Genomic DNA, 26346 nt, shown 5'->3' on the forward strand with positions numbered 1-26346 from the left:
CAGAGTGAAAGTGGCGCGGGGACAGCCTTGCGCGTCGCGGAGGCGGCTTCTCGCCATCAGCGTGGCAAGCGTTCCCCGCCGCGCGTCCCTCCGCGCCAACGGGACTCTGAGCTGCTGCGGGCCCGCGAGCCGGAGCCGGGCATCCCCTACCCACACCTGGCTCTGCGCGCAAGGGGACGGTGAACGGCGGAGAGGGGAACAGCAGGGGAACAAATCCCTCCGGTCGGCGTGAAAACCGGGAGGGTGGCGGGCGGACACTGAGTCGGTGGAAATCTTTCTAGACCCCATCCTCAGCTAGCCCCTAAAGCCTTCCCTTCGGCCCGCTCCCTCCCCTGGGCGTGTTGGGGTGCGGGTTGCGGGGGATCTGGTGTTGGGGGAAATGATGAGAGAGGGAAGGAGGCAGGGCTGAAGGCAGGCGACCCCCAACAGAATGCCTCTGCTGAGTTGTCCTGTATAGAGCCTTTCCCATACGCAATCCTTCAGCTGCCCCAGCTTCCTGAAGACGCCCCTAAATCCACACTCGCTCAGGCGCCCCCCGCCGCCACCCCGGCCACTTGGTCGGGTCGGTTGTTCCTTCGGGTCTTCCTTCCTGCCTCTCCGAAGTCTCCCCGCCCCCGCCCCGCCCTGCAGGCTGCGGTCCCTTTAAAGGCGCGCTGGTCTAGGGCCTCCCTTCTCTCGAGGCGGACTCGGGAGCAGCGCCGACGCCGAGAGCTGCCGGCGCCGCCGCCGCCGCTAGCCCGGCATGGCCATGGCGTCCCCGGCCATCGGGCAGCGCCCGTACCGGCTACTCTTGGACCCAGAACCGCCGCGCTATCTACAGAGCCTGAGCGGCCCCAAGCCGCCGCCGCCGCCGCCCCCGGGCCGGCCCTCGCGCCGCTGCGCCCCGGCGCCCCTCTCCACTGCGCCCGGGGCGCACGAGGGACGCTGTGCCAGAAGGGCTGCCCGGGGGGACTTGGAGCCACAGCCTCGGGCTTCCCGACCCGCTCGCCCGCTCCGGCCTGGTCTGCAGCAGAGACTGCGGCGGCGGCCTGGAGCGCCCCGGCCCCGAGACGTGCGGAGCATCTTCGAGCAGCCGCAGGATCCCCGCGTCCCGGCGGAGCGAGGCGAGGGGCACTGCTTCGCCGAACTGGAGCTGCGGAGTGGCTGGGGCTGGTGTGACCTGTGCGGACGAGAGGTGCTGCGTCGGGCGCTGCGCTGCGCTAGTGAGTGTGAGGGCAGGGTAGGGAGGGGCGCAGGGGAAGACCGCAGTCCATGGGCGAGCAACTGCGAGGGGGCTGAGGCAGGCAGAGAGGGGGCACTGCCCTGTCTGGCTCCAGGGGAGACCTCGACTTTAACTGAGGTAGGTAAGTCTTGGAGACGCTCTGCGCCTTAGTCCCCTGCCCGGTATCCTCTAGTGACTGCCTACTGCGCAGGTATGCTTATGAGGTCTTTAACAAATACCTCTTCCCCAGACAGGTGCACGCCTCGCTCCTCCCCAGACACATATGTACACACACACACACACACACACACACACACACACGTAGGTTGGGGTCGATACCTGAAGCTACAAGGTCATTGCCTAGTCTCCCGTGCACCTTCTTGCTTTTGTTGTAAGTTCTTGTGAGTGGGTTGTAAGGCTGGTATTGAGATGACCATTTGCCCCGTGCTTATTAGGGTAATGGCAGAATGACTTGTGTGTCTGCCTATGGTACAGGCCCATGGTACACGCCTGCCTGTGGTACATCCCTCCTCCAGGGCGACCTGTTGGGTTAGGGAGGAGATCTGGTTAGGCTGTGGATGGAAACAGGCTATGAGGTTGAAAGAGCCTGAGGTGACCCTGGATCTGTGCCCTCTCCTGCCTTCCACCTCTGGCCCCTCAGACCTTTGGACTCTGCTCTGATGTTTGGCTGTGCCCTGCCTCCTCCTCCTAGGTCACTGCTGGAAAATGACCCAACTACCTGCCCTGTCCCTTCCTCCCCAGAGTTCTCAGGCCCCTCCAGCCTCCTCCTGAGCCATACTCTTCTCAAAGCCTTACTAAAACACTGGGCATCCAGTGTATAGATTTTCTGAGCAAATTTGCAGTATTCTTGAGGGTTTATTATTCTTCTCTTCCGACAGTTAGGTGTGTGTATTTCTTTAAGAGATGTCCTCTTCCTACCCCCCCAACCCACCCCACCTCACATTTGCTGTTACCATGTTTGGCAGAGGATATCCATACCCATATGTTTATACAGATAGTTTAAATATCTGAAGCACAAAGCACAGACAATGGTACAACCTCTAGAAAGCATCCCTGGAAATGGCTTGTGGCTTGCATCTTTCAGCAAAGCCTCTTCCCGCATGACAGCAGCCCCACAGCTTCCACCCAGCTCCAGCAATGTACAGCAGCAACTACATCCGCGTCAGGAAAACCCGACCTTGCCTCTCTCTGTGGCCAAGGCTGTGCAGTGTGCCTCCCACTGCAGCTGGCTTCAGGGAAGGCGAGCTCAGACTCTAAGCCAGGGTCGAGTGGAAGAGGACGATGGGAGGGGAAAGTGGTTACTGCTCCCTCCACCACCAGAACTCAGTTCAGGTGCTAATTAAAAAGGAAAGGGCAAAAGATATAGAGGTGTGTGACGCGGGTGGAAGGGCTGCTGTCACTTGGCAAATGTCCCTGACCTTCAGGAGAATCAAATGCAACTTTCCCACAGATGTGTCGGCAGCTTTTGCCCTCTCAAGGGTCCTGGGGTGCTTTACTGCATCCACCAACCCTGTCAACACAGGGAGGGGCAGTATCCTCGTTGTAATGGGTTTTAATGTGCCAGAATCCTGGGAGAGCCGCTTCATTGGAATTCTAGTTTGTATGAAGACATTGGGGGAATTCCCTGGCCGTCCAGTGGTCAGGACTCCGAGCTTCCACTGCAGGGGGAACGGGTTTGATTCCTGGTTGGGGAACTAAGATCCCGCATGACGGGCCACGAGGGGAAAAAAAAAAAAACTTTACAAGCAAGAGCGAAAAAGATATTGGGGGACTATTTGGCCTATAGTTTTATGATTTGGGGGGTGTTGTTGATAATGGTGTCCATGTGTGTGTTTGTATGTGAATATGCCTGATTCTCCGTAATTAAATGAATTTATGCCCACTTCACATTAGATAGTTTCTGGGGGCAGGAAGCACCAGGTGCACGGGCATGTCCTCTGACTTTGTGTGTGACTTGGTGGTCCCCGGCCAGGTGGGTTAATACCAACCAGGGATGTCTGAACACCAGAGAGGGAGCAGAGTTGGAATCAAGGGGCTATAGAGAGGAGCCTCTGTTTGTTGTTATTAATATTTAACTGTGGACCTGTGGCTGGATGGGAACAGTTGGGAAATGTTCTGATGGCTGGCAGGTAGAGACACAGCCCGCCAAGCTCACCAATCATCTTTCTTTCAGTTGAAGTTCTAATTCCATGGTGGGGTTGGTTTGTTTCATCTTTGTTTCAAAAAGCAAGGGTCAAAACCATGACTTTTGAAAGGCAATACTCTGCAGTGCCTAAGCGAACGGCCTGGAACCAGAGACCTAGGTTTGAATCCTGACTCTGCCTCTTGGTCTCTGTGTGACCCTGGGCACTTCTGTGTTCTGCTTCCTTGTTTTAAAAAATGAGGATGATTGGGAATTCCCTGGCGGGCCAGTGGTTAGGACTCTGTGCTTCCACTGCAGGGGAAACGGGTTCGATCCCTGTTTGGGGAACTAAGATCCCACAAGCCTAGCCTCGCTCCCCCCCCCACAAAAAAATAATAATGGGGATGATAACATTACCTTCACGATCGTGTTCATGTGAGAATTAAATGAATTAATGTATGGAAAGGTCTTAGAACAGTGCCTGGCAGAAGGCAATATAAATGTTTAATGCAATATGAGTGTTAGTATCCCCTCTCATCAAGCAGCTGTAAGAGTTTGGGCTCCTGACACTTCTGAGGTTCACCTTTCCACGCAGTGAGTACAGTTTTCCACCGCTACGTGGTTGCTGAGCTGAGTGGGAAAGAAGGTGCCTTGAGCATCCCAGGCAGTGTGGACGCTAATCGTCCTCTAGCAATGCCACTCCTGCCTGCTGTGGCTGACAAGCGTCCTCACAGGGTGCCCATGGCTTAGAGGTCACGAAGACCCAGGCCCCTTGTCCTTGTACCACTTGCCCCCAGCACAGCGCAGTCTCAGTAAGTAGCGGTTGGTGAGGGTGGTTGCCTGTTGTTACCATTAAATCTCCCTGCTCTTGGAAACAAGCAGAAGAGCCGTGGGTATATACGTGACATCTGTCTGAGCAGGAGGCTGACACTGGGTGGGAGCCGTGTTGGCAAAATGGGCTTTTAATAAGGGAAGCTTTTCGAAAACTGTCTTCCCACTGTCTGCCTGCCTTTTTAGTGAAAATCCCTCTAACTTAAGCTTACCCCTACTTCAAGGTCTGTAACTGAGCTCTGGTTAATGCTGGATTTGCCAACAGGAAAAGTTCAAAGTTAATATTCATTTCCAGGATTAAAGAAGTCATGTTTGTTAGATAGAGAAGGAAATCCAGTGGGGACTGGGAGGGGGAGAGAGAGGTAGATTGTATGAATTCGTGTGTGTGTGGTGTGTGTGTGTGTCTTGGGGTGGGGGCAGTTGCAGCAGTGAGAGCCCATTTCCAGCCTTCCAGGAGGGATGGTCAACAGCAAACAACCCTTAAAACTCTCACAGGCTGCCCTATGGCTTTGTTCTCAGGGAATGTCCCTTACAGGTTGTGGACCCTTTCTTCTGTAGAAGGCACATGGAGTTGACCTTTTACCTTTCATCACATTTTGGTGGGAATGTTAGCCATCCTGGATCAAGGAATGCTCTGGAAAATGGGGAAAGCTAAGTCCAACTCAACATTCAGGGAGGGATGCTTACACATGCCTTGCACGTTGCCAGTGGAGCCGGTCCTCTTTCGAGAGGGTGCCGTTCACAGCTGTGAATTGTTACGTGATTGGGATTATAGGGTGGAAGGGGGACCCTGGGGCTCATCATCCCGACCTTCCCCTCCTGTGATAGACTTGAATTATGGTGTGAGTATGAGGTGTTTGCCATGGAGCCTGCAGGGATGGGGACAGGGGCCTCCTTGGTGAGCGAGGCTGGTATCTCACAGAGCCCCTTGTCCAGACGTTCTAGCTCTGTCTCGTCGCTGCATCAATGGTTGAGCTCAACCCACCTCTCTGCACAGACTGGACCCACTCATGTGACAGCCACAGGCTCCTACAAACCCACCCCCTGTCATGGGTTCTTTGTAGGAGAGGTTACGGGGACATGGACATTGAGTGTCCCTGCGGCAGACCCAGGAACCTTGGGCACTTGGAAAGTGTTTTATTTGTCCAGGATACTAGGTAGCACTGAAGTATATGACCTGAAGTATTTTCATTAATTCGGGACCATGTTTGGCTTTGGAGGTTAGGAAAATTAAGCCCTGAAATGGTTGCTTTCTTGTTAGAGATAGTGGAATCCCCAGTCCCTCCCCTGCCCCTAGCTCTGATTGGGGTTTTCTTCTTGGGGAACGTCCTAGTGGAGTGGGTTGCGGGGGGACAAGGGAGGACAGAGAAAGGACCTGGAATGCTTTGACAGAGGCCATTTGAGCTCCCCAAGCTGTTATTGTTTCCTCTCCTCCCTGCTTCCTGTATTTTCAAAAGATGAAAGTGAAAGGATTAAATGTGGGTTTAATTTTTTCCCCCCTATTCATCAGAGCATGAAATTTTCTGATTATTCAGAAAATTACTTATTCGAGTAAGAGGGGCTCGAATCCCAGGTACAGTCAAAAATGATTAATGCCACTTGTCTGCCCGCCTAATTAGACTTGGTAATGAACGTGTGTGTTCTCCTGCTGATCCTGCAGAGTCATTAGGTGGAAGTAAATTGACATCTCCCCTCAGCACTGCGGGTTTGAGCCGGTACCCTCTCTCTTTTCCCCAAGTTTACCAGTGAATTCAGCCGGTGCCAAGCCTGGCAGGTAGGCCCTGAGTGACAGGGAAAAGAGAGCCCCCAGCCCAGCCGAAGAGCCCTTCCTAGCTGGTGAGGTGACCCTCCTGCCTCAGGAAGCCGGCTTCTGCGTGGTGACAGGGGCCAAAGGCTCAGGAGAGCGGCTGAGGGTCAGGGCAGACCCAGCCTAGAGAATGAGCACGGCAAGAATTCTTCACAGGTCCACGGTGCCTTTTCTCTGAGGAGCACAAAGGGTTTGCATACGGCTGCCACGCTCGTCCTCAGAACAGATTCATGAGGTCAGAATGCAGGGAGGCTTCTGCCGAGGTCTCACGTGGAGAGAAGGAGTCGCCCGTCCATCTGGCCAGGGGCAGGGGAAGGTTAGACCCTCATGTTGGGCAAACCCGACTGGCCTGGAAGATGGCCTCTGACTATCTCGGGCTATCAAGCCATTTCCCTCCTTTGGTCCGTGCCCAGCATCTCTGGGACAGGGGCAGCCCCCCGCTGGGCCGGCCGTGGGAGCGTCCTGGGTCTTGCTTCCCAGGTGCTCTCCCATGGGGCCCTCGCTGGCTCCCAACACCCACCCCTCACCCCTCAGTCTCCCCGTGGAAGGAGCTGCGTGCCGCTTTTGCCCTGCCTGCTGGGGTGCTATTAAGGCTGATGAGGAAGCTGGAAGCACGTCTCTGGCCTGACCAGAGGCCCTTCCTGTTCGCATTCCTCTGATGACAAGGTGAGAATTCTTTGGCAGGTGAGTATTTGTGGGCGTGCAAAACACGCAGACAGGACGTTCCCCCTCCCCCCATCCCGGCTTCCAGCAGCACCAGCTCGTGTAGTCCTCTCACCCACCATGGGCTTGCAGATCTGCCGGTGCCCGTGGCAGGATGCTTTCTGACCCTCCAGAGGGCCTCGTCCCACCCTGCCACCCACTCCTCCTGCAGGCTCTGTTCGGCTCTCCCCTGGCTGGGTCGGGAAGTGGTGGAGGCCGCTGACCCTGGGAAGGGGGAGATAGCTCTGCATTTAGTCACTTTAGGTTTTTTTCCAAGAGTCTTGGCAAGTTTCTCTACATCCTCAGGGCTGGATCTCGGGGCTAGGAGGAGAGCAGAGCCAGCTTTTAGGCTTTGGGGAATGAGCAAGGAGGCCGAGGTGATGACGTCAGGCAGGGCAGCAGGCTCGGTTCCCGGGTTGAAGTGGAATAAGATCGGTGCCAGCGAGCAGTCAGGGGGAGCGCCACTCCAAGGTCAAGACTGTCTTGACTCAGACCTAGGGGGGTGATATTTGGGTGTTCTTTGAGGCACCCCAACACCATGCCGAGGAGACATGGGCAGAGCCTGATGGACCCCGAGAATTCTCCATGGTGTAGTGGTGGTGTTGGCCAAAGTGGCCAACAAGTTCATGCAGGGCCTGTTCTAGCCCGCCCGTGGTTCCTAGCATGGAGAACATTCTTGAGAGATGCACCCATAAGAAAAGCTGTGACATTTGGTTCTCTTTTGCCTTTTTGGAGAGGAAGGAGAAAAAGCAGCAGGGGTCTGTCCTGGCACAGTTGCCCTGTGCCCAGCCTGCTGGTGGAGAGTACTCTGTGCTAGCTGAGGGGTCTGTGACCCCTGGTTGCTGTAGTGCATCCCAGATTTTCTTCAGGATATCCCTACCCACCCCTATTGCCCTAGCCTCATTGAGGGCATCGGGGGAAAGCACGAGCGGACACTGTGCTGAGGGTTGGGAGGAAGGGTGGTGTTGGAAAGTTCAGTCAGTTCCTGTGTGTCACTGGGTGGGCAGGCAGGTGACTGGTATGTCCCTCACCTGTGACCACAGTGAGACTGGGTCATGTTTACCCTTCAGTGGAGGGCCTGCACGCCACCTTCTGCTCCCCATCCCTGTTTCTTTTTTTTTTTTTTTTGCGGTACGCGGGCCTCTCACTGTTGTGGCCTCTCCCGTTGCGGAGCACAGGCTCCCGACGCGCAGGCCCAGCGGCCATGGCTCACGGACCCAGCCGCTCCGCGGCATGTGGGATCCTCCCGGACCGGGGCACAAACCCGTGTCCCCTGCATCGGCAGGCGGACTCTCAACCACTGCGCCACCAGGGAAGCCCCATCCCTGTTTCTTGAACAAACATTTCCAGGGCAGAGCAGATCTCACCCAGATGTCTGCAGTGGCTGTTGGCTAGGGCTGCTAGAACATGAAAATGTGGCTTACAGGAACCTTTCCTAAATCAGACCACAGGTTCACAAAAGTCAGCCTTGAAAGAAGAGTGATGTTCCTCGCCCATTTTGTTTTTTATCCTTTTATGGTTTGTTTCTACCGGATGCTGGACCTGGGAAAGAATTGTCGTGTTTGCTGAAGATACAAATTGGTGTTCTGTGAGCCTGCAAGGATGGAGATATTCATGTGGAACAAGAAATACTGAGAATGGCCAAGAAGTTGTGGGAGCAGAGATTACTTTTATCTCAGAGATGACTTGGCTGTATCTAAAGTGTTTTCTTGCCTACTGGCTCTGCTGAGCCTTGCAGTGCCCTTGTGAGGCAGGCAGGGCTGGGTGAATCATGGCCATCTCACAAATGAGGGGAGAAGTCACTCCCTAGCATTCAGGGAGTCAGTGACTTCTCTGCGATGACCTGGATCATTAGCAAAATCAGCACCAGAACCCAGCATAGCATTTTGCCCCATGAGCTAATGTCATTGAATATGCAAGTCAGTGGAGCTTCCTCATTCATCTGCTTCCCTTCTGCCAACGAACGCTGAAATGTCCATAAAAAGAGGTACAGAAAAAGAGGAGGGTGAACCAAGGGGCGGTAAGCCATGTGGAAGCTAGAGGATCAGCCAGGTCCTGGACAACTGAGAGCTGGCAGCACTTCAGCCTGTTTTCCATGTTTGGTTTTTAAATAGGTTTTCAGCATGTGTAAATCATGAGGTCTTGAAACAAGAGGTGGAGTTTTTCTTAAATCACAAAACAATCGAGTGTGTCTGTCCCCTCCCCACCCCACCCATTGGTATTAGGTGTGTGTAGGGGCGTGGAAATGCAGGTTGAAGACCTTTTCCTGGAACTGAAAAGATCCTCCTTGTCAGGACCCAGGGTTCATGACACAGGACTAACCATGAACCAAAGAAAAATCAGGTTGTGTCTCAAAGGGGACAGCGACGGGGCAGAAGAGTTGGATCGGGCCTGGAAAATAAACTGAGGTTTGCATGGTGGCCCTCCGCCCTGTCCCAGGCAGTGTTGTGGCTGAGCGAGGGGCAGCAAATCTGGGGAAAGCCCCCCACTCCCACCCCAACTCTGTGTGCCTCCAGGTCAGGCTCACATTTGGGTATTGTCACTTACTTTTCTTGCTGACTTGGAGGAAGCTGTTTTTTCCATTCAAGTTGAATAGAAGCTGAAGGTTTTGTGGTTTCTGTTGAAACAATTATGTCCTTTCTGCAACTGAGGAAAGTATTAAAAATCCAAAAATAAACCTCAGAGATGCCTTACTATTCAAATGGAACAAAAGAGTCCAGCTGTAACTTGAGAGTTTTTAGAAAAAGGGGTTGAGCGTACTCTCTGCAAATGTCTATTCTAGGGATGAGTGTTTTAAAAAGCAATCTGGAAGGACCTTTATATGAATAGGGTTTCAAGGTGAGAATATGTTGTAACCCCAGCACTTAAGATGGTGAAGCCTGTTTCTTCAAGTTAGGTTCGCCCTGGCTGGAGGTCAGAGGGTCAGTGCTTAGATGTTGGGGCAGCAGGAGGTCACTGTGTTCCTCCTGAAATATCCGTACAGCAGAAAATCTATCCAGGTTTTCTAAAGGTCAGGAGTGAAGATTCTAGAACCTCCCAAAGCCCCATCTGGATTCTCAGCCAGTTCTTTCCTGCTGGCTTCCCCAATGGCTTAACCTGTCCACAAAATCATCTCTGTGATGAGGAAAAGGAGAAGTGAGATCAGTATATCCTCCAGCCCAATTGGGGCATTCAGAAGGGATTTTCCCCCATGACACATGACTCATGATTTAAAGTTTCCCAGCATGTGCGTGTCCTCCTCTCTGAGCACGGGAGTGGGAATGCCACCCTTGCCTGTGCTCAAGCAGGTGGGAGTACCTGGGCCCTCGTGAAGATCTCATGTCCCAGTGGGGCCAGGAATCTGGGCTCCCAGCTTCACGTGGCAGCCCCGGTGTCATCTCAGGACCTGGACTCACGAGCCTTGTCTAGGCAGAGCTCCTGGGTAAGCTAGACGATCACAAAACAGACCACTGGCAGCCCAGTCCCCCCCAAGGAAGCATTAGGGAGAAAGACCCAGTGTCCCAGCCCGAGGAAGGGGGCCTTTGGGGGCATCTCTCCATTAAATAGATGACCTGTAAACAGTGTGCTTTATTACTGTACCAAGGACTGAGGGCCTCAGCAGGGAGGGGTGATCTAGCTGGGGCCTCCCAGCCAGAGATCCTGTGAGGGGGCAGGTGATAGGGGAGCCTATTTGGAAGGTCAGGTGCAGCTTGGGTCGGTTCTACCATTTTCTTCTCTCAGTGGCCTGAGGGCCTGGCCTCTGGGATGTGATGCCATTCAACATTCTCTGTGGCCTGGGGAAGAACCACAGCACAAAATGGTGGAAGCAGGTTGGCAGCTGCACGAGGGCCAACAGGGCTCACGTCTGAACTCATGAGTGTTCACCTTCTGGCCCCAGCGCTAGGTGACCAGCCCCCAGAGGCGTAAATGCAGCTTCATCGGCCCTCTGTGGTGCCTTTCCTCTAAGGGACGGCGCCCCTGCTTCATCTGAAGCTGGCCCCCGCTGGCGGTTGGTGGGTGACTTTTGGAGTCTCTGGGCAGCGTGGGAGCAGGCTACCCTCTTCAGCGGTTTTCCTGGAAGGCTCTGCTGCCTGTCCAGTGCCAATCGCCCGTCTTGGCCTGGGTGACAGGGCCTCTGGGAACTTCCCCACCAGGACTTGATTGCTTCTGGGAGTCACTGTTTAGGGGACACCCTGTGAGCCCCATGTTAGGGCAAGAGAACAACCTTTCTGCCCTCTTCATGAGAGACTCTATTCTTTTCTTCTCTTCTCTTTCTTATTCCTACTCCTGTCGCCTCTTCTCTGCGCAGGTATCTGCTCTCAGATAAGTGGTCTGACCCTCTTAAGGCAGCACCGCTTCCTATGGGCCCGGGCAGCTGAAAGCCCTTCCCCCGTCCTGGGCTTAGCATAGGAGGATGTGAATTAGTGCGGTTGTCCCTTGGGAGCCTGTACAGCTGGTAAAGCGTTATTAATCCGACATCCCCAAAGAAATCCATTAACGAGTTCCTGGGCCAGGCACCAGCGTGAGGTAACGGATCACTTCTGTCGTCTGTTGAAACTTTGGAGACATTGATTTTCAGACTCACAGGCGCTCCTGAGAAGTGAGGCCCAGGGCAGGCTCTTTCTGCAGCCTGTTTGGTGGGGGCATGTTTATCTTATCAAGCTAAAAGCCCCAGGAATAGAAAGTTTTCCGCTGGGGGGAGGTGGAGGGGATAGGACCTCAGCTGGGAAGAGAAGGCATCGGGCAGGCTGGCTGGTGCCGGCCCGGGGTCCCCAGTGCCCGTGACTTACTTCGGAGGAACAGGGAGACTGGGCTGATTTGAGCAAAGCCTGGCTCACACAAGGCCTGGAGTCCTCCCGGGGCCGGTGATTCCCCCCTTCGTCACTCTGTCCCTGATGCCAGACCTGGAGATAAGCTACTGATATCCCGTAGCCCAGCGGGATGACGGAGGGCCGGGCTGAGGAGGCGGTCTCCACCTGCTTCGGCACTGTCACCTCACGGCTCCAGCGCCTCTTCCGCAGGCTCCCTAAGAGTCATTTGGGATCAGTAAAGCTCCAGGCCCTCCAGAGGTTCCACCCCAAGGCCCGGCTTCCTCGAGGTAGGTCTGAGTCATTCCAGATGGGGGTGCTCAGAGGGGGGTTGGATACCTAGTGGCCTCTCCCATGGACAAGGCAGTGCGGGAGCCCCCTGGCAGCCTGGTATTTAATGCTGAGCTCAGCACCGCTCCTTGGCCCTCCTGACTCCCCAGGCCCAAAGCTCAGGTGCTGCCACCCTGCCAGGTTTAGGTGGAACTTCAGAAGCCTGTGTTGGCCGTGGGCTTTAACAGCCTTTCCCTGACTGAGAATTAGGGCCAATCAGTCCTCCTAATCTGGTCCCTGAGCAGGCAGAATATAGATGGGCATCTTGGGGGGCCACTCTTTTCCATTCTGCCCATCCTGTAGCTCCCAGGGGCATCACACCTTGCGAAGCTGCTGAGCCAGCCTTCCGAGGACCCCGGAGCAGTGACGTTTCCTAGGCAAAGGCACCTCACCTGTATGGTTAGTGGAGGTGCCTATGGGGGGCACACAAGCAGACTGTGTGGGGCTACAGAGGCTGCAGGCGGAACACAGCTGGACAGGAGCTCCAGCCTCAGGCAGTGACGGGGCTGCAGCTTCCTTCCCGGAGCACTAATTAGGGTGAGAACAGCCCTTGCTGGGGAAGGATAACGGGACAGTGTGGGCTGAGTGAAAGATGGGGAGGAGAGACTGTAGCAATTCAATTTTCGTAGAATCTGAGGTCACTTACTCCTTTTTTCAAACGAAGGAGGCTGAGGCCAACAAAAGTTGGTGGCAGCTACGGGACCAGGGTCTCGGGCACCTGCCTTCCAGCCTAGCATTCTTCCTGATGGATCAGACTAGCTACAGCATCTTATATTTCTGCAGTGCTCTTCTGCTAAAGATACAAGGGATTTGTGTTTGTTTGGGTTTTTTATTTGTTTTAAATATCATTTATTCCCTCCAGATCTCTGTATGTTAGGGGTGGGAAAGGGGTGATTCTGTTTCACAAACGAGATGGCAGCCCAAAGAAGTCAGGCCCCTGGCTAAGGCTTAGAGCTGCACAGTCAGAACTGGAACCCCTCACTGCCGGGTTCTACTCATCTTACTGGCCTCTAGCTGCTTCTCTTCGATGGCTGTATCTTTGGAGCACATCAGCTTTCCTTGGGTTCCCGGCCCCATTTGTCTCCATACTGTTCTCACACACATTCGGGGACAGGTGGGCATTTGGGTGGGTCCCAGCACTGAGTCTTAGGTATGGAACTAAACTAAAAAGTCATCTCTGGGTTAAGTTTGTGAAAGCAGCATTTGAAAGGCAATGTGATCTTAACTGTGGAAAATGTAATTTTCTTGATTACAGTTTTACGTCTTGAAAGGTGGGAATTTCTCTTCCACTAGATCTAATCCCCATTTGGAGACAAATACTGTTTAGCCAGCCTGAATAATTTATCCTCATCAATAGCCTGATACATACTGTGACCCTCACGCAGAGGACAGCTGGAGACTGAGTTCCTCGATTTAATGTGCACTCGTGTCTTCGTGTCCATCCTCCCTCCTTAAGAATTATTCAACAGAGCATTTCCTTGCTCCTTTGCTCTTCAGCTCAAGGAGTTACAGATTTAATGAAATCAATCAGGCCTGGAGGGGCAGCATTAAGGTCTGGGTAAATACTGTACTGCAGCCACTGCTCGTTTAACTTGTGTTAGCATTTGGGTTGAACTGATTGGAAGAGGAGGGGTGAGACAGGATGCTCAAAGATGATGGGAGTGGTAGACTGTGGACTGTGGACTCTGCAGGAGCTCTGTGAGTGACCTGTAATGTAGCATTTAAGAGAATGGGCTTGGAGCCTGGTCAAATTTTTTAAAACATTTTATTGAAGTATAGTTGATTTACAATGTTGTGTTTAATTTCTGCTGTACAGCAAAGCGACTCAGTTATGTGTGTGTGTGTGTGTATATATATATATATATATATATTCTTTTTCATATTCTTCTCCATTATGGTTTATCACAGGATATTGAATATAGTTCCCTGTGCTATACAGTAGGACCTTGTTGTTTATCTATTCCATATGTACTAGTTTGCATCTGCTAACCCCAAACCCCCAATCCTTCCCTCCCTCACCTTCCCTCCCCCTTGGCAACCACAAGTCTGTTCTCTATATTTGTGAGTCTATTTTTGTTTCATAGATATATTCATTTGTGTCGTATTTTAGATTCCACATATAAGTGATATCATATGGTATTTATCTTTCTGACTTACTTCACTTAGTATGGTAATCTCTAGGCCCATCCATGTTGCTGCAAATGAGCCAGAGCAACTTGAGCCTGGACTGTGGATGCCAGGTGGTAGGGCCTTCCTTGTACAGATTAACCTCTCTGAGCCTTAGTTCTTCCCATTGTAAAATGGAGCAAAGAATCCCCCTCCCAAGCAGGTGTCATGTGTGTTGAACGTGACATTGACGGAAACCATTCGACATGATGCTGGTCACAGAGCAGGCCCCTCGTCGGCAACTGCTCCCAGAAAGACTTTTTTTTTTTTTTTTTTTTTTGCGGTACACGGGCCTTTCACTGTTGTGGCCTCTCCCGTTGCGGAGCACAGGCTCCAGACGCGCAGGCTCAGCGGCCATGGCTCACGGGCCCAGCCGCTCCGCGGCACGTGGGATCTTCCCGGACCGGGGCACGAACCCGTGTCCCCTGCATCGGCAGGCGGACTCTCAACCACTGCGCCACCAGGGAAGACCCCCAGAAAGACTTTTAACGATGGCTCAAACTGGGTCATCCGTGTAAGCCCCCAGCACGCTGTCTGCTCTTCCGTCTTACCTGGGCCAAGGTGGACCTCCCACGTCTCAATGAAAGAGATAGGGTTTGAAGGTTTGCCCAGGCAGAAATAGAGAAGGAGCACAAAACTCTTAAACACATTCTCTGGAAAAATTCCTATCATTGAGTTTACTATGTCACTTAATTAACAGGCAGGGGTTGGATTAGTCCACCGGGCGTCATTAGGAGCTAAGCGAGCCTGCTGCCAAGGAGCAAGTCGTACGTCATTTTAAAAGGCTGCTCGGGGGTCATTGGGACACAGGCCTGGCTCTCTCCAGAAGTCTCTGGTGGTCCTGGCTACAGGGATACAGCTGTAAAGAAGCCTTTGTATGTCTTCTGCAGGGAAGGCCTCAGACGTAATCTATTTACTTTTCTCCTCCTGCAAAAGTCTCCTTTCACCCGGTTGGTTGATGGTCAATTGATGATTGGCACTCTGAAATCAAATGACATCAGAGCAGGTGTGGAAAAACCAGTTGGATGCAGCAGCCTGGCTGTCCCATAAAGGACTGAACCTCTCTGCTCCTGGCCTCTTGTGACCTCCTGGCACTCGGATCGGGCGTACCTGCGCGCACGCACCTGTGTGTGCATTCACATCTGCACACCTGTCGAAGCTTCATCTCCTGCCCTGTGGTCTGCAGATGCCTAGGCAGGACTTCTTGCAAAACTATTTGGCTGTCCTTATCTTTGGGGTCTGTGGAACACTAGCAAAAATATACTCAAGCTTAGCAAGAGGCTAGGCAACCCTTTGCCCCCTCTCTAAGATGGTGTTTGCTTTAAAAACAAAAGCTAAAAACCAAAAAAAGCCTTCACGTTCCTCATTCCACCTCTGCCCCTCACTACTAGGCCCACGTCCTTTCTCTGCCAGCTGCCCAGATTCCTCCGTGTGTCTCCTCAGGGGCCCCAGGGATGGGTGCAGGGGGCTCTGAGCCCTGGAGAGGGGGACCCCACCTGCTTTGTCTCTCCTACACCCAGAGCGGAGTGACACATGCTTAGAGGAAGCGGATGCCCCTTCTGAGGTGACCTGAGCCAAGAGGGCATCTGGCAGCTCCGCACTGGCCTTAGTTTTCATGGGCTTGTTGCTGTTTGTAAAATTCCCTTAAACCCAACTGTCTACAGTGTTTTATTTTATTTTTTTAATTTTTAATTGGAGTATAGTTGATTTACAATGTTGTGTTAGTTTCTGCTGTACAGTAAAGTGAATCAGTTATAGATATACATACATCCACTCTTTTTTAGATTCTTTTCCCATATAGGTCATTACAGAGTATTGAGAAGAGTTCCCTGTGCTATACAGTAGGTCCTTATTAGTTATCTATTTTATATATAGTAGTGTGTATATGTCAGTCCCACTCTCCCAATTTATCCCTCTTCCCTGCCACCCCCCCTCTCCGCTTTCCCCCCTGGTAACCATAAGTTTGTTTTCTGCATCTGTGACTCTATTTCTGTTTTGTAAATAAGTTCATTTGTATGATATTTTTTTAGATTTCACCTATAAGCGATATCATATGATATCTGTCTTTCTCTGTCTGACTAACTTCACTCAGTATGACAATCTCTAGGTCCATCCATGTTGCCGTAAATGGCATTATTTCGTTCATTTTTATGGCTGTCTACAGTGTTTTAAAATATTTTTTCTTAAGGTACTCTGGCAATAGGATTTATCTTTTCCTGTGGTGACAATCAAAACAGGATTTTAATATCTGTATTAAAATATATAACTTTGAATATATATATACATATATGTATATATGTGTGTGTGTATATATATATATATATATATATATATATATTCCTTTCATCCACTTGTTCCATTTACACAAGTCTTTGGATATAACTGGCTGTCCTTTGGAACAGTACTTGACCTCTGGTAGGCCCCCAATAAATACATGTTGAGTGGATGCATGCTTGCACACATGAAAAACTGACTAGTAATAGGTAGATATGGAAAGATAGGAGACATAATTGGCATAAAAAGGTTTAACTCTCTCTCTCTGAGTATGTGTGTCCTGGTGGGTGCACATACTTTAATTGTCCCTGTTCAAATATTGTGCCATGTCTTTGCACTTCTATCTTCATGGCCACACCCTAAATACAACTTGGACCTTTTTGGATGTGGTGTCAGAGGGTCCAGATGACAGGTCTCCTACAGACACTTGCATGTGAGGAATGAGGTTCATTGGGCTTTCCCACCCTGGACCCCACCTCATGTCATTTACTTGTACATTTTTCCAAAATCTGTTGCCTGCTACCACTATCGGCCAAGGGGAGCTTTTCAGAGATGCTCTGTAATATTGCACTGAGGGCCTGCAGACTCGCCTATCTCTATTTTTTCCATCCACATCTCCTGATCATTTTCATGCATAAGGCCCCAGCACCACAGTATTAAAATGACAATAAAATGGGGCACGTCTCTTTAAGGTGCTTGAAGCATCATTGGCAGACATAAGGCATATAAAATATAATCCCAAAAATTTCAGTCAACTAAAAGAATAATTAAAATTAAAAATAGGTTTGCTGTTGTAAAAAAATGGAATTAATTTAAAAGTAGAGTTAATTTTAGACAACCATGCAATTTATAGTTATAACAGAATGTAAATATCATAAACATTGGAAATGTAAATAATATAATAGAGTGAAAATCGGCGTGTGGGCAGCGTTGACAGGAGGGAGAGTTCTAGCATAGTCCTGGCAGGGAGTTAGTTAATACTATCTAAAGTGGAAGCATGAATTGTTAAAAGTAGATTCAACCCTATTAATTTTTTTTTTTTTTTTTTTTTTTTTTGCGGCACGCGGGCCTCTCACTGTTGTGTCTTCTCCTGTTGCGGAGCACAGGCTCCGTATGCGCAGGCTCAGCGGCCATGGCTCACGGGCCCAGCCGCTCCGCGGCATGTGGGATCTTCCCGGACCGCGGCACGAACCTGTGTCCCCTGCATCGGCAGGCGGACTCTCAACCACTGCGCCACCAGGGAAGCCCAACCCTATTAATTTTGTTTATAGTTTTAAACATATATACACATCCACACAAGGCAGGGTGGGGGGCATGGTTCAGGGTGTAGCGCCCCCAAAGAGTGAAGTGGCATGAAACAGACCACATGGGAAGGTGCCCTGGGGTCAGGCCCTGTCCCCTGCCTCTCTGGTCGCAAGGCGGGCACGCCTGACACTTCCTTTGCTCCCTGCATCATCCATCTGAACTTGCCAGGAACTGTCCTGCCCTCCCTCCACACCCCCCCCCCCCCCCCGGCCCCTTGCACTGAGGGCCTGCAGACTCGCCTATCCCTATTTTCTCCCCCGCCCAATACTCTTGGGCCGGCCTGACCGCAGTGGCTTCCCTTTGTTGGTGCTTTCAGCCTAGGGTTGTGTGGTTGTGTTGGAGACAGATGAGTAATGGGCCCGCCAGCCCGAGAGGCACACCCACCCACACCCACCCACCCACCCCCGTGAGGCAGGATCGTGCCTCTGCAGGCCAGCCCGTGTGCCTCATTTTGTGACTTGAGCGCATTCAGCAGCATTCCCTTGCGGCTCTTTGCACAAAGACGGCACCCCGGTGAGTCCAGCCGTCCACAGGAAGGCTGGCTTCTCTGACCCGGGACATGGGCCTGGCTTCCAGGCCACTCCTCTACCATAACATTGACCCTTCCTGTTGGCTTCCTGGCCTGCATTCTGTCACAGTCTGTAGGGTGTGTGTGTATGTGTGTGTGTGTGAAGTGTGCGCAGGGGCAGTTGTGTGTCTCCAGGCCCTCCAGGCTGGGGTTCGGGGTGCTGGGTACCCTCAGGGTTGGCCTGTCCTCTGAAACAATGAACTACATTATATGGTCTCCCTAGAGCTGGGGTTCAGGCTCCTTCCTGGAAACATAAAGATGCAGATGTCCTGAGCTGGATGTCTGACCCCAGGAGTGGGGAGTTTCCATTCTCTTGCTGCCTCACTAGACGTTTAACCAGGAGTATGAAAAATGTATAGATTGTGTTGATTTTGGCAATGGCCACAGCCCTCCAAGCTTGACAAATCCGTCTCTCTACCTTCCCTCTCTCCAGCATGACTCATCCTCTTGTGTCTCTGCCTCACTCCCCTGGGCCATCAAAGGCAGGGCTGGAGGCAGGTAGGGGCAGGTAGGAGGAACTTAGGTGAGCAAGAAAGTTCATGATTCTTCTTAGTTAATACATTGGAAGAGGACCCCAAACTGAGAGATTTGAGGACTAGCATCACATGCTAAGTCAACAGGAATCCAGCTACCCAGACTCAGGGGTCCCAGGGTTGAAAGTGACAGCTACCATCTGGTGAACATCTACTCTGTGCAGGCACTGTTGGGTGCTTCACAGACACGCTCTCTAATTTTGGCAACGCATCTGCTGGCAAGGAAGATATCATTACTTCCATTTTGCAGATGAGGAAATCGAGGCTGAAAATAGATTCCATATTTTACTAAGGTTAAGTAAATTGTCCAGGCATCTCATACCCAATTAGAAACAGGGCTTGCATTCAAACCCTGATCTGTGTGGCTCTGGAGGCCAGATTCTGTGTCCTCCGAAGCTCCTGATTTAGTGTTTTGCCACTTGCACCCTTTCTAAAAGACCTCTATCATGCGCATTAAACAGTGTGCTTCAGGGGCCGCACGGCCTGTCTGAGGATGCCTGACTTACAGACGCCAAGTGGGTGCGTTTTGGTGCTCGGAGCCTCTGTGCATTCTGGGCTCTCCCACCATCCTCATCTCTCCACGCGATGGGGCAGTTGGCTCTGTTTGGGTGTCACGGGGTGCAGAGTTGCAGAGGCTGGGCCTCTGCGTGGGGAAAGCCGAGTGCCCACTACTTGTGGCGCTTGACCTTGACTGAAGAGCTGGCCTTTCTGGTGCTCTGAGGAGCTCAGCGCAAGAACCTCCGACTGCTGCCTGAATAGTTCATAGTCTCCCAGAGACGAAGGGGCCGTGGATGGAGGACCAGTCCAGAGCAGGCAGACAGTCCGGGTGGGTTCTCCCAGGCTGAGTGGCTTGGCGGAGCTGGGTCTCAAGCTGTGAACTGGCACTTCTCAGAATGAGGCAGAGGCCTTGGGGAGGGACGTTCTTGCTGTTACCTGCTAGGGCAGAGGAGAAAGCACTCCTTGCCCAAATCCCTCTGACCCATGCTCTCTTCTGGCCTTGGGCCCCCCTAACCCCCATCCCTAATAAAGCCCATCCCTGGCCTCAAATGGTGCATGGTAGGGAGGACCAGGACCAAACGGAGGGGATGGTTTCCCAGAAAACAGGGCTATCGAGAAGCAGCCAGGTGTGATGCATTTCCCTTTGCAATTCTGCCACTCACCCGCCGTGTGGCTCTCAACAAGTCTCTTAACCTTTCCAAGCCTTAGTTTCCTCATCTCTAAAATAGGAGTAGAAGAATGGAACTGGAAACTTACATCCACGTGAAAACCTGCACGCAGATGTTTACGGCAGCTTTATCCATAATCGCCAACTCTTGGAAGCAACCAAGATGTCCTTCACAGGTGAATGCATGAATAAACTGTGGTCCATCCAGACACTGGAGTAAAATTCAGAACTGAAAAGAAGTGAGCTCTCAAGTCATGAAGAGATATGGAGCTACCTTAAATGCATATTCCTAAGTGAAAGAAGCCAATCTGAAAAGGCTACGTAGTGTATGATTCCAACTATGTGACATTCTGGAAAAGGCAAAACTATGGAGAGAGTAAAAAAATCACTGGTTACCAAGGGTTTAGTGGGGTGAGAGGGATGAATAGACAGAGCACAGAGATACTTAGGCCAGTGAAACTATGCTGTGTGATACTGAATGGTGGATACATGTCATTATTTATTTTTCCAAACCCAAAGAATGTACAACACCAGGAGTGAACCCTAATGTAAATGATGGACTTCAGGCGATAGCGACAGGTCAGTGTAGGCTCATCAGAAGAATGTGCCACTCTGATGGGAAATGTTGGTACAGGGGGAGGCTGTGCACGTGGTGGGGGGGGCAGAGGGTATACAGGAACTCTCTCTATACTTCTGCTCAGTTTTGCTCTAAAAAATAAAGTCTGCTTTTTAAAAAATAGGGGTAGAAACATGTCATACAGGCATAGTACTGATAGCGTGAAGTCATGTATATAAGCTGTCTAACACATTGTAGGTAGTGAATAATGGAGCCGCTGTCACCACAATGTGGGTTCATGATTTTTCTTTGTACCTTTAGTAAAGAATATATATTCATTATAAAAGAATATATATTCATTATAAAATATATATTAGTAAAGAATATATATTCATTATAAAATTATAAAGAATAAATATTTATTAGGACTCCCCTGGTGGCACAGTGGTAAGAATCCACCTGCCAATGCAGGGGACACGGATTCGAGCCCTGGTCCGGGAAGATCCCACATGCCGCGCAGCAACTAAGCCCGTGCGCCACAACTACTGAGCCTGCGCTCTAGAGCCCATGAGCCACGACTACTGAAGCACGCGTGCCTAGAGCCCGTGCTCCGCAACAAGAGAAGCCACTGCAATGAGAAGCCCGCGCACTGCAGTGAAGAGTAGCCCCCGCTCGCCGCAACTAGAGAAAGTCCGCGTGCAGCAATGAAGATCCAGTGCAACCAAAAATAAATTTTAAAAAAACAATATATATTTATTATAAAAATTTAGACTATAAAGAGAGGAAAAACACTTGAAATCCCATTACTCAGAGCAAGCATATCACCTACCTTCCAAATTTCTCTCTATGCATAATATATATGTAAGTATGTGTATGTTTTTATATAATTAGGATCACGAAACGCAGCCTTTTTCTCTTTCAGTAATATGCTTGTGGACATCTTTCCAAGTTGACCAATCTACATCATCTTATATAATGGCTAAATATACCATAATTGTAGCTGGCCCCCTGTAGATGGATGTGCAGTATTTCTAGTATTTTGTTGCCATAAATAACTGTGTGATGAACCTTTTAGTGGAGACGTATTTAGATATAAATACACACTGAGGATAAATTCCTGCAGGAAATTGGTATCACCAATAAGGCAAGAACCTTCTCATTCACCCACATCCTCTTTAATACTGGAAGTTATCAATTTTGGTTAACAATTTTCTTTTCTGAAACTAGAGCAAGATTTTAGAAGTTCAAATATTGGAGGGGGTGGGTAGGAAGGCAGGGAGGAGAGACATCCCAGGTGGGCAAAGGTGCCTCTCCGAGGTGGGGGAGAGTTGCCCCTCACCGGGCTCCATGCACACCTGGCACCTCACCTCTGCAGGGAGCCGACACCAGGGGCCTCCCTTGCTCAGGCTGGGGAGAGGGGCTCAATGGGGGTCTCAGGTTCATCAGAGCCTTTTTTATCAGGACTCAGTGGAGGTCTGGAGGAAGGTCAATGGGCAGTGATGGGATGTGCACAGACGGGCTTCCGGGATGAGGATGCCAGATGCTGTGGCTACTGGTGAGATTGACTAGGATTTTAGCCAGTTAATATGAATAGCTAGTATTTATTGATCTCTTAGTTTGCATCAGGTGTTGTGTTATGATTTACGTAATTACCTCGTCTAATGCTCTTAGCAACGCTGTGAGGCAGGTACTGCCATCGGCTCCATTTAGAGAGGAAGCTGAGGCACGCAGGAGTTAGGACACTAGCCTAGGGGTAGGTCAGCACTCACACTCTGGTCTCTCCACTTCAGCAAAAGGCAGAAGACCATTCATTCCTGCCTCTATTCACTCAACCAATTCATACTAACCCCCTTCCAAATGCTTAATAGTGGCTGGTCCTCTTGAACACTGAGCAGGGCCCAGAGCAAAGGGCTGGGAAAGGGTGGACTTCAGGAGCTGCAGCCCTGGAGGCTTAGAGGGGCGTGTGGTCGAAGAGGACACTAGAGGGCCTGAGGTCCGAGGGGAAATCTTGGAGCCATGTGGAGAGAGGTGCTTCTGGCTGGGGGAGCAGGGCGTGTCGAGGTTGCAGGGTGCAGTGGGGCTGCAGGTGGTGAAGCAGGGCCGGGCCGGCCTGGGACAGACAGGCACAGAGAGCATTCTAGGTGGTCTCTGAGTGGACATGGTTGTTCTTGAGTGGAGGGACCCCCAGCACAAGAATGGGGGACTCTTGAAGAAATATCTGAGAAGGGAGCCAAGGCAGGGACCCCAAGACTGAGGACTGTCCCCACTGACTTGCTCGGAATGACCTTAACTCCTGCTTTTTAAAAACTTTTGTAACATTGTAATTTTCCAATGCACTTTTTTGTGTGTGTGGGGGTGGTGATAGTGGTTTTTGTTTGTTTGTTTTTTAATTTATTTTAATTAATTAATTAATTAATTTGGCTGCTCCGAGTCTTAGTTGCGGCAGGATCTTCATTGTGGCATGTGGGATCTTTAGTTGTGGCATGCAGGATCTTCATTGTGGCATGTGGGTCTTTAGTTGTGGCATGCAGGATCTTCATTGTGGCATGCGGGATCTTTAGTTGTGGCATGCAGGATCTTCATTGTGGCATGCGGGATTTTTAGTTGTGGCATGCAGGATCTTCATTGTGGCATGTGGGATCTTTAGTTGTGGCATGCAGGATCTTCATTGTGGCATGCGGGATTTTTAGTTGTGGCATGCAGGATCTTCATTGTGGCATGTGGGATCTTTAGTTGTGGCATGCAGGATCTTCATTGTGGCATGCGGGATCTTTAGTTGTGGCATGCAGGATCTTCATTGTGGCATGTGGGATCTTTAGTTGTGGCATGTGGGATCTTTAGTTGTGGCATGTGGGATCTAGTTCCCTTACCAGGGATCGAACCTGGGTCCCCTGCATTGGGAACGTGGAGTCTTAACCACTGGACCACCAGGGAAGTCTCTGTTTTTTAATTTTTAAAGAATTTATTTTATTGAAGTATAGTTGATTTACAGTATTGTGTTAATTTCTGCTGTACAGCAAAGTGATTCAGTTATACATATATATATATATATATATATATACACACACATTCTTTTTCATATTCTTTTCCATTATGTGTTTTTTCAGATTTTTCTGTAGTGCCTAAGAACAAAATTATTTTAAAACTAAAATCTATTTGTGTGCTTGGTTTAGAAATGGCTGGCTAGGGGGAGCTGGTGAGACTACAGGTGACCCACCAGGAGCTCGGTGGGGCGGGAAGGAATCCACACGTCAGAGTAGTGTTGGGAGAGGTGGGATGGAACATTAACTGGGGGCCTCTGTGTCCCAGGCCTCCTGTGCAGTGCTTTACATCATGGACCCCATTTAATCCTCATGGCAGCCCTATGAACAGGCTATTATTCCCACTATATAGTCGAGTAAATTAATGATCCGAGGAGTTCAATAACTTACCCAAGGTCACAAAGCTGGTTGAGCAGTGAGTGGAGGCCAGGCCTTCCTCCCAAGTCCATCCTCTTTCCATTTTCCTGTAGCACAGGCCAGGTCCCGAGGGGGAACGGGGGAAGTGCTAAGTTTGTTCTGAGGTTGACCTTGTCCAAGAAGGCCTGGGGTACCCAGAGCATGGACACAGGGCTCCTGGATTCAGAGGCTGTCATGCTTCCCCTTGGGCCTCAGTAGTGGCTTTGGCCATGCAGGGTGAGAAGCTGCTCTTCACTGACCTGGGAATGACCGCAAGGGAGGCCTATGAGCTCATTGTAACCCAGGCTCTGAATCCTGGGAACCTGCCCCATCCTCACCCCACATCCTGGCTTCAGCTGGAGGAGGGGGAGAGTGAAGTGGAGAGGCCACACTATCTTGGGATCTTGCATACAACCCTGGGGTGAAAGGGCCTTAAGGGTTCCTTATCAACAGAATGCCTCTGGTTCAGAAAAATTAGCCTCTTTGTGTGCCTGTGTGTGTGTGTGTGTGTGTGTGTGTGTGTGTGTGTGTGCATTTGGCAACTGGGGTCAGGCAGGAACTAACTAGGGCAGCCCTGGGGACTAAGGGGAGGTTTGTAGCTTTTGCATTTTGGAAAGCAATTTCCTAGCACAGTTCCATCTGCTGAATTCACCTCCTCTGGGCTGAAGTAGAAGAAAGACTGTATCTTTGGACATAGGTTGCCATGGCCTCTGGTCCTGACCCCCTTGTTCGAGATGGTGCCTTTGGTGGTGACCTTCAGGGACCAAGAAGGCCAGGAGCAGGGCTAGTAGAAGTAGGGAGGTGGTCCTGGCCTCAGCTCAGCACTTCCTGGCCTCCTTCCTCTGCCAGTCTGCTGCTGACCTCTGGAGATGGTGTCCATGAGAAACCCACATCCGTTCGAGACTAAGGGCTCTGGGTTCCCAATATGGCCCAGGGTCTGTGTTACGGGTTGAATTGTATCCCCCCACCTGGCAAAAAAATAATATGTCAACGTTCTAACCCCCAGTACATCAGAATGTGACCTTGCTTGGAAACAAGGTAGTTGCAGATGTAATTAGTTAAGAAAAGGTTGCACTAGAGTAGGATGGTCCCCTAATTCAATATGACTGGTGTCATGTGAGGATGACCATGTGAAGACACAGGCATACAGGGAGAAGGCCATGTAGAGACTGAAGCAGAGATGGGAGTGATGCAGCTGCAAGCGGAGGACAACCGAAGACTGCCAGCAAACCACAGAAGCTGGGAAGAGGCAAGAAACGATCCTCCTACAGGCTCCAGAAGGAGCGTGAGCCTGCTGACAGCTTGATTTCAGACTTCTGGCCTCCAGAACTGAGAGACAATGATTCCAGGTGTTGTTTTTTTTTTTTTTTTGCGGTACGCGGGCCTCTCACTGTTGTGGTCTCTCCCGTTGCGGAGCACAGGCTCCGGACGCGCAGGGTCAGCGGCCATGGCTCACGGGCCCCGCTGCTCCGCGGCATGTGGGATCCTCCCGGACCGGGGCACGAAACCGCGTCCCCTGCATCGGCAGGCGGACTCTCAACCACTGTGCCACCAGGGAAGTCCCAATAATTTCAGTTTTAAGCCGCCTAGTTGGTGGTGCTTTGTTATAGCAGCGAGGAAACCAATACAGCCTGGGTCTGAGGGTAGCGCACAGGAGCCCTCTCTGCACCCTGGCATACAGTTCCCTCTTTGAGAAGGGCCCCTCTGTGCTTGTGTCTCCATCATTCCTCCTATCTTGAGGCAAAGATGGCCTGTGGGGGTTTAAGCACTGGGCTCCAGTGGAGACAACCCTGCCTTGGCAACCTCATGAATGTCCCCACTCAGAGCACATGAGGCCTGCAGGCTACTGGTTGTGGCTGGGGGGGCCTTGCTTCTGTGTGTGGAGAAGGGATGGGGCCTGTGACCTCATCTCTGCTGGCCTAAAAGCCCTGGGCTTAGCATTTCCAGGGGCCAGGAAATATCAAGACGTGCTTCAGTGGTTTTGCTACAGTCTGTGATTACACGGTCTGATGGGACAGGCTCATTGGCGCTCAAATGTGCTTTTTATAAAATCCCAAACCACTCCTCTTGGAGTCTTCTGTTCCCCCGCTCCGTCCAGCTCAGCGTGAGGCTGTAAAAAAAAAAAAAAATGTTCCTGTGGTTTTGGTGCTGTGTGTGTGTGTGTGCACACGCACGCATGTGTGTCAGCGAGAGGCAGAGCACAGAGAGACAGACAGAAATGGAGAGATTCAGATGCACAGGTGGACACAGAGTGCCCGTGTCTGCAGCACACAGAGTTGAAATAGGAGACTGGAAGACTTCTTCCTTTCTCAAGACGCTCTCCCCTTTGGGAGCCAGTGGCAGCTCTCACTTGAGGTAGAGCTGGCGAGTTTCCACTCCTTGGCAGCCCCGGAGAATTCTTCATCACTCAGAGCTTGGCCAGGAGCTGGATAGGTGTGTCCCAGGAGCAGAGCCCAGACAATGCCTCTTTGTGTGGGCTCTGGCCTCGGTGCTCCCTTATCAAAGCCCTGGCATTTCTGGGCACTGCGGGCAGGGGAGATG

General features: G+C 51.2%; 1 protein-coding gene across 1 annotated transcript in view; it reads left to right on the forward strand.

Moving 5' to 3' along the window:
• Positions 1 to 684: 684 nt before the first annotated feature.
• The window catches only part of RASSF5 (Ras association domain family member 5), a 71249-nt gene continuing 45587 nt past the window's right edge, over positions 685 to 26346 (forward strand). Inside the window, exon 1 of the mRNA XM_033852679.2 lies at positions 685 to 1202. Coding sequence (XP_033708570.1) covers positions 743 to 1202 — 460 coding nt within the window. The 5' untranslated portion in view covers positions 685 to 742. The remainder of the gene's footprint in view (positions 1203 to 26346) is intronic.

This window comes from Tursiops truncatus, chromosome 1 (assembly GCF_011762595.2).
Source record: "Tursiops truncatus isolate mTurTru1 chromosome 1, mTurTru1.mat.Y, whole genome shotgun sequence".
Lineage (NCBI taxonomy): Eukaryota > Metazoa > Chordata > Mammalia > Artiodactyla > Delphinidae > Tursiops > Tursiops truncatus.